General features: G+C 38.3%; 1 protein-coding gene across 1 annotated transcript in view; it reads right to left on the reverse strand.

The window, feature by feature from the left end:
• The window catches only part of OCA2 (OCA2 melanosomal transmembrane protein), a 167219-nt gene that overhangs the window by 61866 nt on the left and 90290 nt on the right, over positions 1 to 15063 (reverse strand). Inside the window, exons 18-20 of the mRNA XM_017818343.1 lie at positions 10057 to 10184; positions 3882 to 3941; positions 3166 to 3270 (exon numbers count right to left, since the gene is read on the reverse strand). Coding sequence (XP_017673832.1) covers positions 3166 to 3270; positions 3882 to 3941; positions 10057 to 10184 — 293 coding nt within the window. The remainder of the gene's footprint in view (positions 1 to 3165; positions 3271 to 3881; positions 3942 to 10056; positions 10185 to 15063) is intronic.

Genomic DNA, 15063 nt, shown 5'->3' on the forward strand with positions numbered 1-15063 from the left:
AGATATACACCTATTCTAATTCTCTTTTTAAAATACTGATCTACATCCTGTTAAGGTAAATTAACTACCTGTTAAGCCACAAATTTTAATGCTGTCAAATCTGAAACTTTAAATGAAGCAGTTAACTTTATCCAAACACAGACAAAGTGAAATTTTTAGTGTCAAGGTCCATTAATTGGGTGTTCACATTTTTTCATTTTTATTTTTTATCTCTATACAAAAGAAGTCATTATGAATCTGATTATCTTGTTAGTACAAGCACAGAAACTCAGAGGAAATTTTGGACAACCATACATTAAGCTGATTTTTTTTCAAGGAAAATTTGAACAGCCCTACTTAAATCCTGATTATCTTTTTTTTAAGGAAACACAGTATCACACTTATAGAGCTATCTGCAGGTTTTTCTGTTTTTCTTCCCTTCACCTATGCACCTAAGTCAAGACTCACGCTCTAATGGAATTTCATATTTCTTCCATTTCTCAGGCAGTTCCTCAGTCAAAACACTCTACATATCAATTGTATGGGTTACTCCTACATAAGCAAGTAATGTGGTGTAACAGGAGCTGAACCTCTTCACATCTATGGTCCCTTCAGTCCAGGGGGATCATTCACATCACGTAGAAGAGCCTTACTCCTGTCCATTCTTGCTCCATTTCTGAGTTATTACACTGATTTTGTGCAGTGCATCCCCTCTCCCTGTTCCAATTCTGGACAACAGGTACTGCATAGTGTTGTAGGGGATGAACGGAAGACCTTATCCAACAACACAAAGGCAGTGTTGAAGTCATGCCATGAATGTACTGAGGCCTGTTTTCCTTGAACCTTCCCATCCGTGAAGGAACAAAACAATATAACTTTCCAGATGCCCTTGCCATCACAGTAGTTTTTTCCACAGTCAAGTGGACGCTCACAACTAGAAGAACTGGGATGGCAAGACTGCCTCATTCCTGGAATATGGTAAAAAAGTCATGGTATGTTCACCTTTCTAATGCAGAAAAGACATCATTGGTGTCCTTGACTGTGACTTACCACCAGGCCTTTAATCATCTCTGCATGATACTTAAGGAATTCATGTACAAGTCAAACAAGATGTCACCCTGTGAGACTGATTTCCCTTAACTCCTACTGGTCATTGGCAAATCCACTATAGGCAGAGGTCTGTGAGGCCATCCTCCAAACACTCTTTCTTCAGTCAGAGCATACAGCTGATATCTATTAAACCATACAGGTATTTTATATCTCTGGGTTCAAAAAAATTGAAGGAACTTGATGTGTTCCACATCCCTATGCAATACCTGGTCCATCAACACTATGACTAATGAAAAACACAATAGAGATTGACCCATTGTCATGACATTTGTTCACCACTGAAGGAGATTTATGGAGACCTGGAGGGATTCGTACTTCTGATTTTCATTATTATAAGTGCAGGCTCCTCTGTGAAGCTAGAACCTTTATCCAGGAAAGGACAGAGTCATTCATGGCTACATCATAGCAGGTGCCCCATTACTCCTGTATCACTAGTGAATGTCAAACCAAACTCATATATAAAAGTCCCTGATTAGTGAAAAGTCATTCTACAAAAGGGCTACGTTCCATACATTTAATACCACTCATCAGAATTTCATAACTTTGACACACATACTGACCAATAGCCTTTCAAAACCAAATACTGCTTATTTTAACAGTAGGAACAAAGTGCCAAAGAAACAAAAAGAATTTTAAATGAAAGTTTATACAATCTTACGTAAGAACTTGGGACTTAGTTACTTAGGAATTTTCTGTAAGTATTTTCTAATGCAGAATGATAAAGACTGAAGGGCAAGCGTATTCACTGAACTAGATGAATCTAGGCCTCATCTTCAGTTTGCCACATAATACATTAATGTCTTAACTCTTCAGCTACTGACTGCTTTTACATAGGTGAGAATATGCCTGCATTTTTCTTCCTGTCTCTTATCTCTGCCTATTAAAAAAAAAAAAAAAAAAAAAGAAAAAAATCATAGCAGTCTCTTAGGTTCATGTCAGAATAGACTGAGAAAGATATAAATTTGAAATGTTTAAAACATTGGCAAATATTCTTTCCTTTCTGTCGGCATTTCTCACCCTCAAAGATACAAAAGAAATGGTCTTCAGGCATCCCAAAGGATTCCTGCATTTCTGTCCCATTCCCCAAAACACACCTGAAAACCCTTTAAAAGAGGGTTCCTTTCAAAATACATGAAAGACCCTTTGTTTGATGTGCATGTAGGTGCTGTTTGGTATTGCTCCAAGCCAATTTTCATAGACTAGCTGGATAAGAGGGAAAATCTTCTACACTAAGATTTCTGTATTATTGCTTGAAAGTCCTTAGGCATGTGCTGGGAGGTGACTCATCCTGAACCACTTTCCCTTCATGACTATTGCTTGCGGTCTGTTGTTGTTAAATCAATATGATTTTACAGGAAACACTATGATAATCAAAGCAAAATACCATATTAATATGTATTTATAGAGCAGTTGCAAATCTGCCCAATTTGTCATATGCTCTATAAGCAATGTCCTAAACCTTGACACAGGTTAAGGGTGGACATTCAATAATGGAAGAAAAAGATACAGGAAAAGTATATTTAGCTGAGAACGAGCTGCAACAATGAAACATTCCTACAGAATGAATGGATTATCTCACTTTAAACAGAGAACTTCATTGAATAAACCTATCTGAGCATGCCCTAATTTGTTATAATTTGATAATTTTCTGATATTAAAGCTCAGCTTCTGACAAGGATTTGCTATGCTCAACATAATTTGCTGGTTTTTAAACTAATTACATTAGTAAGGTAGCAATAAAAGCTTCAGGTGTTAAAAAAGCATTAGCATAACTACACAGCACATAGAGGGAAAAGACTGACAGCAGAGGATGGATAGTTTGCATCAAAAAGACAAATTTACTTTTCAACAACTGATGTGGATATAAAAGGGAAAGTACAAAAATGCAGCCAAAACAGTGCCTCTAGTCCCACAGCTAACTGCAGCTGCTGGCAGCAATGGCCAGCTGGATACCTTTAGAGTATGAGTAAGTTCCTAATAACAAAAAAAAAACAACAAAAAGAGCAAACTGTAAGCAGTAAGCTCACTCCCTTGCCAGCATCAGAAGGAGCATGTGCAGTACTGCACAGACCCTACCATTGTAGCCGTGAAGGGGATATTGTCAATCACAGAAGAGGCCAAAGCAGACACCCAGAGCACTAAAATGATGGCCACTGCCAAGCGCTGGTCCTCAGGAACCACCTGGAGTTGAGAGAGAGAGAGAAAATTATAACTTTGAGATCACTTTTGCTCTGTGTCCCCCCATGTGGCATAATTGCACATTCATCACAGTTTTAATTTATCGACACTTATTATTCCTTTAGGCTCTCAGATGGGATAGGTTTTCTTAGAGAAAATGCATTTAGTAACACAACTATTTTTCTTTTTCCAAGAAGCTTTGAACAAATAAAAATACAAAGATTGATATTTCCAATACTCAAATTTCATACAAGAAATACACTGTGCAACTGTGAATTTTGACCTTTAATTTTGACCTGTTCATACTTTTTTTACATTTGTATTTTTGGAGTTTTTAGACTAGAGAAAAAGCTTCCCTATTGCATTTATGGCTGTATTTATTGTGGCTGTGGACATATATATATATATTAAATATCATCCATACCAAAATATGACATGCTTTCTTGATATTGCTGATGCAGGAATGTTGTCATAAACATTAATTCAAAATCAAAGTATTATTCATTACTCTATTGAATTAAAATGATTTTCCTGGCCTGTTAAAAAATTATTAATATTTTGAACTCCCATATCTTCGTTCATGAAGCCTAGCCATGACAATATTTTGAACACACCTTTATTAACAAAGCTGTCTGCTCTCCTATATAGTCTATTAAGTGCAGATGAGCCAAAGCCTAAAAAAAAGAAAGACATTGATATCAATTAGTGAAGTACATGATGTAGTTACAATTTTTTTCAGTGGATGTAAGAAAATGCAGCAATTCCTTTCCATTTTAAAGATATTGATATTCAACTCATGTAGCTTCTACAGCAACTCTGTAATTGGAGGCAAGAAAAGACACAGTAGAAATTGTTAGCTGGTTTTGTGGAAGTGGGTTGGTTGTACTGAAAAAAATGGTAGGATTACTTAAAAGCACAGGATGAGAGAATGGCTGAAATTTAAAGATGACATTATTCATTGGATACATGTTTTCTGAATACCTGAACACAACTGATTTTAAAACGACTTCCCCAAAACCACAATACAGGTAGAAATATATCATCGGTTTAAAAGATCAGATAAAATCAGGCATCTTGTGCTCAGTCTCAGATGAAGAAGAAGGAAAACAAATTATGTTTCTGTTATATATACAGATTTCTCAGACCTGTCAAAAAAAAAAGCAACAAAACCCAACCAACCAAACAAATAAAACCAACAGAAACTACCCAAAAACAGTCCCCATCTGCTAAAACCAGGAGAGAGATCTTGGGTGAATGGAAATTGGTACAGAGGCAGCAGCACCTGAAAAGCAGAAAATACAGCTTTCCAGTGCCCAGGTTAGGCACCTGAACCAAGGTGGTAAGGCCTGTAAACACTGGACCCCAGGACAGCCTGGAGCAGAGTGCTCTGTCCTTCTTGTGAGAACAATTTCCATCTGTACAGGATACTTAGACAGCATCCCATACAACCACAGTTGCTACCAGGGATCAAAAGGCACAGGAGGACTCCAACTCAGTGGTGCCGACTCTGATTTCTCCTTGGGCAGACAGAGTACAAACTGAGTCTTCACACCCAAGGACAATGACCTATTCCCTTAACCCACACGGTAAAAGGGTGATTTTTAACTCATGAGACCTAGCCTTTAATTCACTCTGGTTTTGTTTTCTTTTCTTACAGGTGAGCAGAATGAAGAACTATTTTCAGGTTGAATAAGGTGTATCTATTTTATGACTTCTCAGTTTCTCAGGGGAGAAGATAACATCATTATTGGTTCAGCCTAGACTGAGCTGGTTGGCTTTCTTTCATTGTTTTTTTCTGTCAAGTAAAACAATCATTCAGCTGCAGTGCCTAACTTACTGACTGCATTCCATCACAGAGCTGCTGAAGTTAGCAGTCACACAACACAACTCCACATAACCCCCACATGTGGTGGTCAGATAGAGCCCCACAGAGATATCAGTGATAAAAAAAAGCATTCAACTCACCTGCTGTCAAATTCCATGACAAAGATGGACAAATATCCTAACAGGCACCAAGTGGTGTGGTATACAACACTGTATAGTCAGTTACTACGGTGCTTTCATTAAGACTGGCAACTCCTGTACCTGCCGCTCGATTGGACATCAGCTGAACACTTGTAGTTTGTGTGTCACCACATAAATTTGGCCCAGAAATATTATTTGGTTTAACAATACATAGAAAAATAAAAGGTTTATCTACAATTAAAGACACAGCATGCAGAAAACAAGCAACAAAACTTTTAAATACATACACATACCCTTTACATTAAAAAAGGACATTTTTTCACTACTTTAACTTCCCAGAAGAAAGTTTCCTAAGAAATTAATTCTTGTTGGTAATTTTAAGTTACCACTTTCTTCCTAAGCGATCTGTGTTGCTTTATTAACTTGAAGGTTATGACAGTGACTTTTTAAATGTATGTAAAAGCAATATTCTTAGTGAATGGCAATAGTTTTTCTACAACTGCTTTGTGTTCACACTTCAAAATAAACTTTTTAACACGTAGTTATCATCAATTATAGCCCAGAGTTACATTCAGTTAATATTGCTGCCTTATTAATTATCTATTAACAGAACATATTACTTTTCAGTAACATTCAAAATTTCTTCTGGAACTCAGAAAAAGAGATGTTCAGAAAAGATGGAAGAGAGTGATGAACACACACATCACTCCTGGAAGTCAGTCTGCAGGTAGCCCATCTCTTTTGAGATGATGACAATACTAATCACATAACCAATTTTAGGATGTCTCTGATTTCCAGGCCAATCTCCTGCAGGCAACTAAGTGAAAGGCAGCAATTAGCACCCTGCTACTGGCCTCCCCTGCATGTAAAATGCACAGAGGGTCTCCTAGATATTCCTGTGTCTTCTAAGAGAAATAAGTATTTTTGCACTGATTGGTGTCTTCGGGCAAAATTGGTGTATTCAGTTCAAAATAGAGTTTTACTGCCATTATAAAACAAAGTTTAATATATGCAAAAAATTTACATTAATCCCTCTTGTGGACAGTATGTCATGATGACTGTTGTAAATAAACTCTGCCTGAAGGGACTAAGGTAAAATGTCAATCTCTACTATAAAAGTGAACAAAGAATCACTGTAATCCTGAGAGGCATAGGAATTTATGCTACAGAGACAGAAGAAGTAGGATTTTATAGCCTGTAACAGCCACTTATGGACAAAGACTAAAAAGACAGTTGCAAAGATTAATTACCCAAAGGACACAATAGAAGACATGAGAGTTGCAAAGGATTTCCATTTTTCATTGTAAAAGAGGCACTACAATTGGATGTGGTACACCTTTGGATGAGCCCCCAAAGGCAGAACCACCAAGAGTTCCTGTTGCTCAGGAACTCAAATCACATTTTCCAAAATTACTTTCAGCCTAAGTCCCACACAGGTTTTTAAATGTGCCTTGTAACAGAAAAGGGAACACTTATAGCAGTAGGAAACAGGTTCAGACTGGGAACCATCCAAGTCGAAGGATCACTAAGGGTGAACAATATGAGCTCACAACTGCTAAATGCCTAGATCATGAAAGATTTCCTATACTTCACAAGTATCTTTGTTTTGACTTGTTTCTTCTTGACATTGGTAACTTAAGGAAAAGAAAAATACCTTGGCAAGGACTGTCATCTACTAATCCAAAGAGCAACAGATTCAGATCAAAATTAGCAGTGATGACACATAGAACATTTTTATCATTCATTATGGGGAAGAATTTAATGTCTCCCTGTTTTTTTTCTTGATTATCTGTACAAATTTCTTTCATGACCTTAGAATAACTGCAGAATAACTATTATGGTTCTAGACAGCCAGGAAAAATATTCTTTCATTAGCAAACTATTCACTGGTGACCTGAGAAGCCATAAAAATGAAGTTCAGTGAATCACAACAGTTGTATAAAAAATCTTGCAGTAAATGGCAAATAACTTCCTGCGTGTTTTATTACGTTATTGTGCAGTCACACAGCACTCAAATCAAAACCATTCAATCCAAGTTAAAACAATAAATACATCAGGGAATGCAACTAATAAACTCTTATAGTAGCAGCAGACAAAAAAAAATATTACTTCAGTATGGATTCCCTATAAGAGCTAGAAAATGCAAGGGTATATAGAGTCTGTTAAAACAGAGAACTAAAAATTGCTGTACTAATGGGCATACAATAAATCAACATTTCCTCAATTTCATATCTAGTAGCTCACAAACAAGCCTGATAATGATAATCAGTTTCCATTCATCTTCTTGGTGGTTACCAGATTTTGAATTCCAGTTTGGCAATAATTAGAGTTAGTTGGATTGGGTTTTGTTTCTATTTGCTTCAAATATTGTCCCTTTTACTGCTGGTGATTTTTTTTTTAATAGATTCCAATTTAAAAATTCTTGATATCTTTCCCATTATTGGGAGGGGAGTGGGGAGAAAAGAGATTATGTGAGCAAATTTGTTATCATGGGCTTTTCCTAAGGCTAATCACTCAGACAATTCACTAGCTATGGCCTTGTCAGTAGTCACCTTGGTTTTGTCAGTCACGTTTCTATGACATTATTACATCATTTAAACCCAGTTAATAACAACTGAAAAATAGTCAGCCTTTTGGAGGCCTAATTGACAAGTTAATGAGAATAGTCACTGAAAAAATTATTCAAATATATGGGGTAAAAATAACTCCGCAGGGTATACAAAATTATCAAATAGGGAATAAAATGGGATACAAACATGGATGGACTGTTGTCAAGCAGATAAGCAAAAAAACTACACAGCAAAATATCCAGGCATTTTAAGAGCTGAATATCTTTTTAAATTAGCATTTCAAACTGAAATTCACTGATATTATCCTTTCAAAACACACGCCAAGGAAATATCTTTTGAGTGGTCTTGGGAATCTAGAGATGTCCCAGCTGACTGGAAGCTGGCAAATGTTGTCTCGATTTTCAAGAAAAGCAAAAGGAGGACCCTGGGAACTATAGGCCAGTCAGTCTCATTTCAGTGCCTGGAAAATTTATGGAGAAGATTATTCTGGGAAGTATTGGAAAACACCTGAAAGACAACACAGTCATTGGTCAACAGCCAGTGTGGCTTCATGAGAGGAAATTCCTGCTTATCCAACCTGATTTCCTTTTATGACAAAGTAACCCAACTAGTTGATCAAGGGAAGCCAGTCATGTAATCTTTTTGAATTTGAGTAAAGCTTTCAATACTATCTCTCACAGTATCCTGCTGGACAAAATCTCCAGTACATAGCTGGATATGCACATCATGTGGTGGATGGGCAATTGGCTCATGGGTAAGATGGTGATAGTGAATGGGGTAACATCAGGCTGGCGACCTGTCGCTAGTGGGGTTCCACAGGGCTCCATCTTAGGCCCTGTGCTCTTCAACATCTTCATAAATGACTGGGATACAGGACTGAAAGGGATACTAAGCAAGTTTGCAGGTGACCACAAAACTGGGAGGAGCTGCTGACTCCCTCAAAGGCAAGGAGGCCCTGCAGAGAGACCTTGACAAATTAGAGGGCTGGGCAATCACCAACCACATGAAGTTCAACAAGGGAAAGTGCTGGATTCTGCACTTGGGATGGGGCAACCCTCAAATTTCTTACAGACTGGGAATGAGATGCTGGAAAGCAGTGCTGTGGAAAGGGACTGGGGTCCTGGTTGATGGCAAGTTGAATCTGAGTCAGCAGTGCCCTGGCAGCCAGGAGGGCCAACCATGTCCTGGGGGCATCAGACAAAGCATCACCAGCTGGTCAAGGGAGGGGCTTGTCCCGCTCTGCTCTGCTCTGCACTGGGGCAGCCTCACCTTGAATACTGTGTGCAGTTTTGGGCACCACAATATAAGACATTAAGCTATCAGAGAATGTCCCAAGGAGGGCAGCGGAGATGGTGAAGGGCCTTGAGGGGAAGCTGTATGAGGAGCATCTGAGGTCACTTGGTCTCTTCTGCCTGAAGAGGAGAGACTGAGGGGAGTCTTCATTGCAGTCTACAACTTCCTTGTGAGGGTAAGTGGAGGGGCAGACACTGAACTCTTCTCTGTGGTGACCAGAGACAGAATCAGAGGGAATGCCTGAAATTGTGTCATGGGAGGTTTAGGTCAAGTATTAGAAAAAGGCTCTTCACCCAGAGGGTGGATGAGGACTGGAACAGGCTCTGCAGAGAAGTGGTTACAGCACCAAGCCTGACAGAATTCAAGAAGCATTTGGACAACACACTCAGGCTCATAATGTGACCCCTGGGGATGGTCCTGTGCACAGTTAAAGGGTTGGACTTGATGATCCTTGTGGGTCCCTTCCAACTCATCATATTCTGTGATTCTGTGATCTTAGGCCATTTGGTAGCCAGCATGTAGCACACAACATTAGGCACAGTTTTCAACTCCAGTTAAATCTTGATCTGTTATTTTTCCTATCACTTGTATAAATGATTGCAAAACAAACACACAAATTCATATAAAACATCTGCATATATAGACCACTGACAAACCCAGAAACTAAAATTCAATTTATATGGAAATGATTGTGTCAGATATATTTAGTAAATGCAGAATAAGGAGAGAGAGTGAGACCAAGTTTATAGTGAAATATTAAATATCATAGAGGTCCAATCAACTTTGACTACATTCCTCTCTGTAGTACCTGCAATCTGAAATTCCTCTCTGTCCTACCCTAACTATACTTGATCAACAATATTACAGAGAGATTGAACAAGCAGGAGGCCTCTGCCCAGGAACATAATTCACATTTGAAATTATTTGTAACTCTTCAGGCTTTAGAATCAGAGAATATTACCTCCATGAGAACAAACAATGCTGCAAAGAAAAGGAGGGTTGCCCACTCAACTCTGTTCAATATCATCTCAAAATCATGGATGTCTGCTAGCACTAGCAGCCAAATGGCTCCCAACATGGCAATCCAGCCTGCATGAGAGAAAGAGAGAACAAAATTTTACACTTCACAAACTTGTTATGCGCTACCAACATATAAATTACAGTATTGTCAAAGTTTCTGCCACACTTTTTTCTCTGACTCTGGAACAGGAAACGTTCACAGATACCACATAATGAATGGCTTCTGCTTTCAAATTAAAATAAAATGTAGAAGAAAAAAAAGGCAAATAAGGTCGAGTTGGGTTACCCCAATAATCAATGGCTTTGAATAACAGAGAAACCTTGAGGTGTTTAGGAATACTGAAGGATTCTGCAGCTTCTGAAAGGGGATTGCATCCTTGGCTTCCTGCTCTAGAAGACAAACAGAAAAGTAAAGTGTCCTTAGAACCGATGAGGGACCTAGAGCAAAAGGACTCTCTTCAGACAGGATGCCTCTATACATCCTGAAGTGTTTAATAATACGCATATTTAGGTAACTGATTGAGAGAAAATACAAATCAAATGCACATTCGGCCAGAGAACAGCAAATCTCCTGTCCGAGCAAGGCCCACTTTCTCTCTGCACAGTTAAAATGCCTTCTAGAGCTGTTTGATCCCTCTGGTATATTTATCTTAAAAAACAGAATGGGATTTCAGACAGGAAACAAAAGCAGGTTGGGTGGGGTTTTTCCTCAGAATTATGCTCTTCTTTCTGTCTTTCTTATCTATTTTTCCCTAAATAGCAGATTTATTTTTTCATACAAAATAATGAGATACATAATTTAAGGGGTTTTATAATGGTGTGGATATAATACCTTCTACCTTTTCAAGTTACTGCTCTTTTGTTGTGACTGTTTCATGCACCTCACCCTATTTGATATATTCACAGTCAGAAAGTGATGGATTCACAGAATTGCAGAAAAAGTGAGGAAAAAGGATCCTTGCTGGCAAAGGACTTTATCTCGCAAACTTACAATCAAATACCAAATGTGACATAGGGAGAATAGGCCCCTGATACTAAGCAGGTAGAGGAATAAAGTGAGCCGTCTCCAAAAGCCTTCAACAGCTGTAAGGAAATTCAGAGCTATAGACTGATTCATAAAATTTTAGGCCATTCAGCTTACATCTTATGCATAAGTGTTTTTCCATTAAGTTAAAAGAAGAACATACATTTTAAAATTAAGATATATTCCATTTAAATACTATCTAAATATAAAAGAAATAAAGACACCAAAGGTTCAGGAAGCTGTAAACATTAACTATTTTCCAAAAAAATCCTATACAGTGTCACATCGTTCTCCCTAATCAAAGAATGCATTATACTCTCTCAAGTACATTTTAGGAGTTTTCAGTGACACACTACACTCTTTAAATGAGAATTTCAGGTTAAGTGTGATCAGTAAGAATCAGTGCAGGCAACTAGACCTGAACTAGTTGAAACCATCTGAAAACTGAAACCAGCAGCACAGGAGTGAGTCACTGTGGCTGGTCATTTTGGTGAGGAGAGCTAAACCAGCTAGTTTGACTCTATCTCCGGCTGCCATGTGTACAGACTTTGCAAAAACAGTTGCAAATGACAGGGACAGGAGTGCTTCCAGAGCTCCCAATAATAATAATAATGGCCAGTCTTCGCGAGCAAAGATTTGGGAAAGGTCATAAACCCTTCAAGCCTGCGCAGTGGATTTTTTAGGTGAGACACAGCGTGCGCTGAACTGAGCCCACCCTTTAATCCTGAGGTTCATCTGCCGGGGCAGAGTGAGCTTGGACAGTGGCAGTGAGGTCCCCAGGACGTAGGTTTGTTTAGAGTGACCTTCTCTTAGATGGATTGCCTTACAGGGCTGACGAGCTCCATCTGGCCGGGGGGCTGGGAATCGAACCCGGGTCGCACCCTAACCACTAGACCACCAGAGGCCCCCACCAGAGTTCCCAAAGCAGCAGACGAAAGTGAGAACTGTCAGTTTCTGTCTACCACGTCTCTTTGATAGCAAAGTTGATTTGCTGTTTTATAAAACAAAGGGAATCTGTTCATGAAAATTAAATAGCTGTTTGCTCTGAACACAAAGAAAGGGGTTATGGAAATGCAATGCCTAATTTTCTTCTGATTGTTGTCTTGGCTGATTTCTGAATTCCAGTAAAGAACAGTGGGCCCAACTCTGTCTTAAATAAATAAAGAGGATGGCAATTCCTGTTAGTGGAATACTGCAAGGGGAAGTAGGTATGTGCAGATTTGAAGCTAAGTAGCAGAATTTTACTGCTATTTTATAAAAACGTGACATTACATTTTCTCACACATATTTTTTATATAAGTACAATGACATGAAGAATTAAAGAATTGCTCAATAGTTCTACAGCCATCTGTGGCAATATCTTGGTATTTTTTCTATGCTTCTATCTCCAATGAAAAAAAATCAACTTGAACAAGCTATATGTAGATAACAATTACTCACTAAAATTAAGGAAATATAATTGAATTTCAGGAGAGGTGGACGGAGCCAGGCATTTTCTGGCACTATGAGTGTTACCAGCATGCATTAGCTTCATGCAAGCAGCTTTGCATGAGGAACAGCACCAGGCCTTACAATATTGTTCTCTGGGGTTACAGATGGAGGTGTCCTCCTGCAGCACTTCAACAAGTACAGCCCTGCAGAGGGAAGTTCAAACACATCAGCTGCCAGTTCTGGCTGCCCAGAGCTTATTTCAGTCTACACACATGGTCTGTTTAGAGTGCATTTGCTCTCCTTGCTGTGTGTGCAAAGAGGAGATACAGTCACCCATTTCTCAGAGGGAGTGCAGAGGAGAGAAGAAGGAGGAAGTCTCTTGTGGACCCTGGGGGACTTCATGCAAGATTTTTCTTCACAAGACTGTTTAGTACCACAGTTGGACTTCAAGCATCCCACAGCTGGACAAGAGTAAAGTATACTTCTGAAGCCTGAAGGCCACAGTAGTTCACGTGTGCCATGACTGCTTGGCTACCTGCTCTCAGCTGAACTGCTTGTCAAAGTAAGCTACAAAGTTAGGGACAGCATGCCTTTGTAAGTTGGCAGGTTTGCTAAAGCTTTTCCAGGGCCTTTCTAAGTATGTTCATGACAGTGAACATACTGTATCGGTGTTCTATGCATTTGGGTAGCTTTGCATTTGTCCTGGATCCAATCTGAAGCATTTTTCTTCGCTTTGAAGAACTGAAAGTACTAAACTGCATTAAACATTGGCTCTTCTGGTCATTTCCTTCTAACTTCCTGGGTCACAAAAGAGAGCCATGAGGAAGAGAAACAGAAATGATTTTTAAAAATAACTTCTCATTACTATAGTGAAAGCAAAGCCCATTTACAGTTCCACAGACCGCTTTCTTTACTGCCTTTTAGTGCCCTGGTTTCACAAAAATTGATTTACTGGAAATAGAACTTGGAGAGAAACTGAATCTAAATTCCATTTCTACCTGTTGAAGAGGGTGACAGTTTCTATTTATTTTAGGAAAAAGAAAATGAAATTTTATTATAAAAGGCACCTTGCAAATTTATAATCCATTCTTCATAAGAAAAGATTTCCATGTCTTCTACTTGGTGCCAGAAAAAAAGTACAGTGGAAATAGCTTGAGTGCTTTGCTTTCCTCATACTCAGTAGGAAAAACCACCTTTGGAACAATAAATAGCTCATGATCAACAGAACACAATTGCAATCCTACTCAAAAACCCCTTATTTTAAAATAATCAAGCAGAAGAACTTGCAAACATAAAACAATCTAATAGAATCAAATAGAAATCTAGAATTTGGAGGTAGGCAGGAGAAAGAGAAAGAAATGAAAGAAAAATTACTGTGCAATTTGTAGGACTTTCAAATGCTCATTAAGAATAATTTCTATTCCTCAGCAAAAGTAATTTTGTCTGACCTACTGCCAGCTGAAAAGCATAACAAGCTTCCTCCAAACAAAGTGAAAATGTGGACACTGTATATTCACTTTACATGCACAGAATTTATGAACACTGAGGGTACTTTTTCAGCCTGAAAAGTTGACTTTTGAGGAAAAAGTTAAAGAATCCAGGATATTTAGCTCAAAGATAAGATGATTAAAAGGGTCCTGGCAAGTCTTTAGGTGAATGCCAGGCTGCTCCAAAGGGCAGAGCGCAACCTGTTTGTGGCAGGCAGTAGTGGGTAGGACAAGACAGAGTGAGAAGGAGCTGTAACAGCAGCAAGGAAGATTCAGGCAAAACGATATTCAGTGTCAAATATTTATAGTGGCTTAGAAATAAGTGGAGTCTTTTTTTTTTTAAATCAGGTTGACCAGCTTCTGACAAATGAAAATATAATGCTCCTCTCTGCAAACAATGGGAGGGGAGGGATACACTGATTTTTTCTACATTTGACCCTGAGAAAATTATGATTTTCATTTTCTGTACTCTTTAAAATTTTATATTTGTCAGAAAAGTCACAGCCACTTTTTGTGAACTGCAAAAACCATTTTAAGTCCACAATGGTTTACAGGCTTACCAGCTAAAACATATTTGGCACTTACCTTTGAATAATTATTTACACAGCATGGTAATGAATATATGAGTAACATCTATAACTGTGTCCCAACAGCTTAGTCAGAAGATACCTAACTAGCTCTACAACCCCTTAAAATGTAGCCTAAGGATGTATGCCAGCTCTGAATATACCATGGTGTAATTGTAATGTTATGCAAAGTATATGCTCAATCTTGTAAAAGCATATAAAAATATTGAGGTGAAAAAGTTAAATCAAAGACATATTTCCAGTAGTGCTTGCTCTACTCAAAAAATATGTATCATCTGGAGTTCTGAATGTAAAAGAAAATGTTCCGTATTTTGTTTTCTGAAATGTTTTGGTTTATTTTATCAAGCATCCCTGAAAATGCATTTTGAAATTTTGCTGAATGTTTAGAAGTAGTACTCGCTGTCCACAGATAAGCACTG

The sequence above is a fragment of the Lepidothrix coronata genome, unplaced genomic scaffold (genome assembly GCF_001604755.1).
Source record: "Lepidothrix coronata isolate B3197 unplaced genomic scaffold, Lepidothrix_coronata-1.0 Scaffold68, whole genome shotgun sequence".
Lineage (NCBI taxonomy): Eukaryota > Metazoa > Chordata > Aves > Passeriformes > Pipridae > Lepidothrix > Lepidothrix coronata.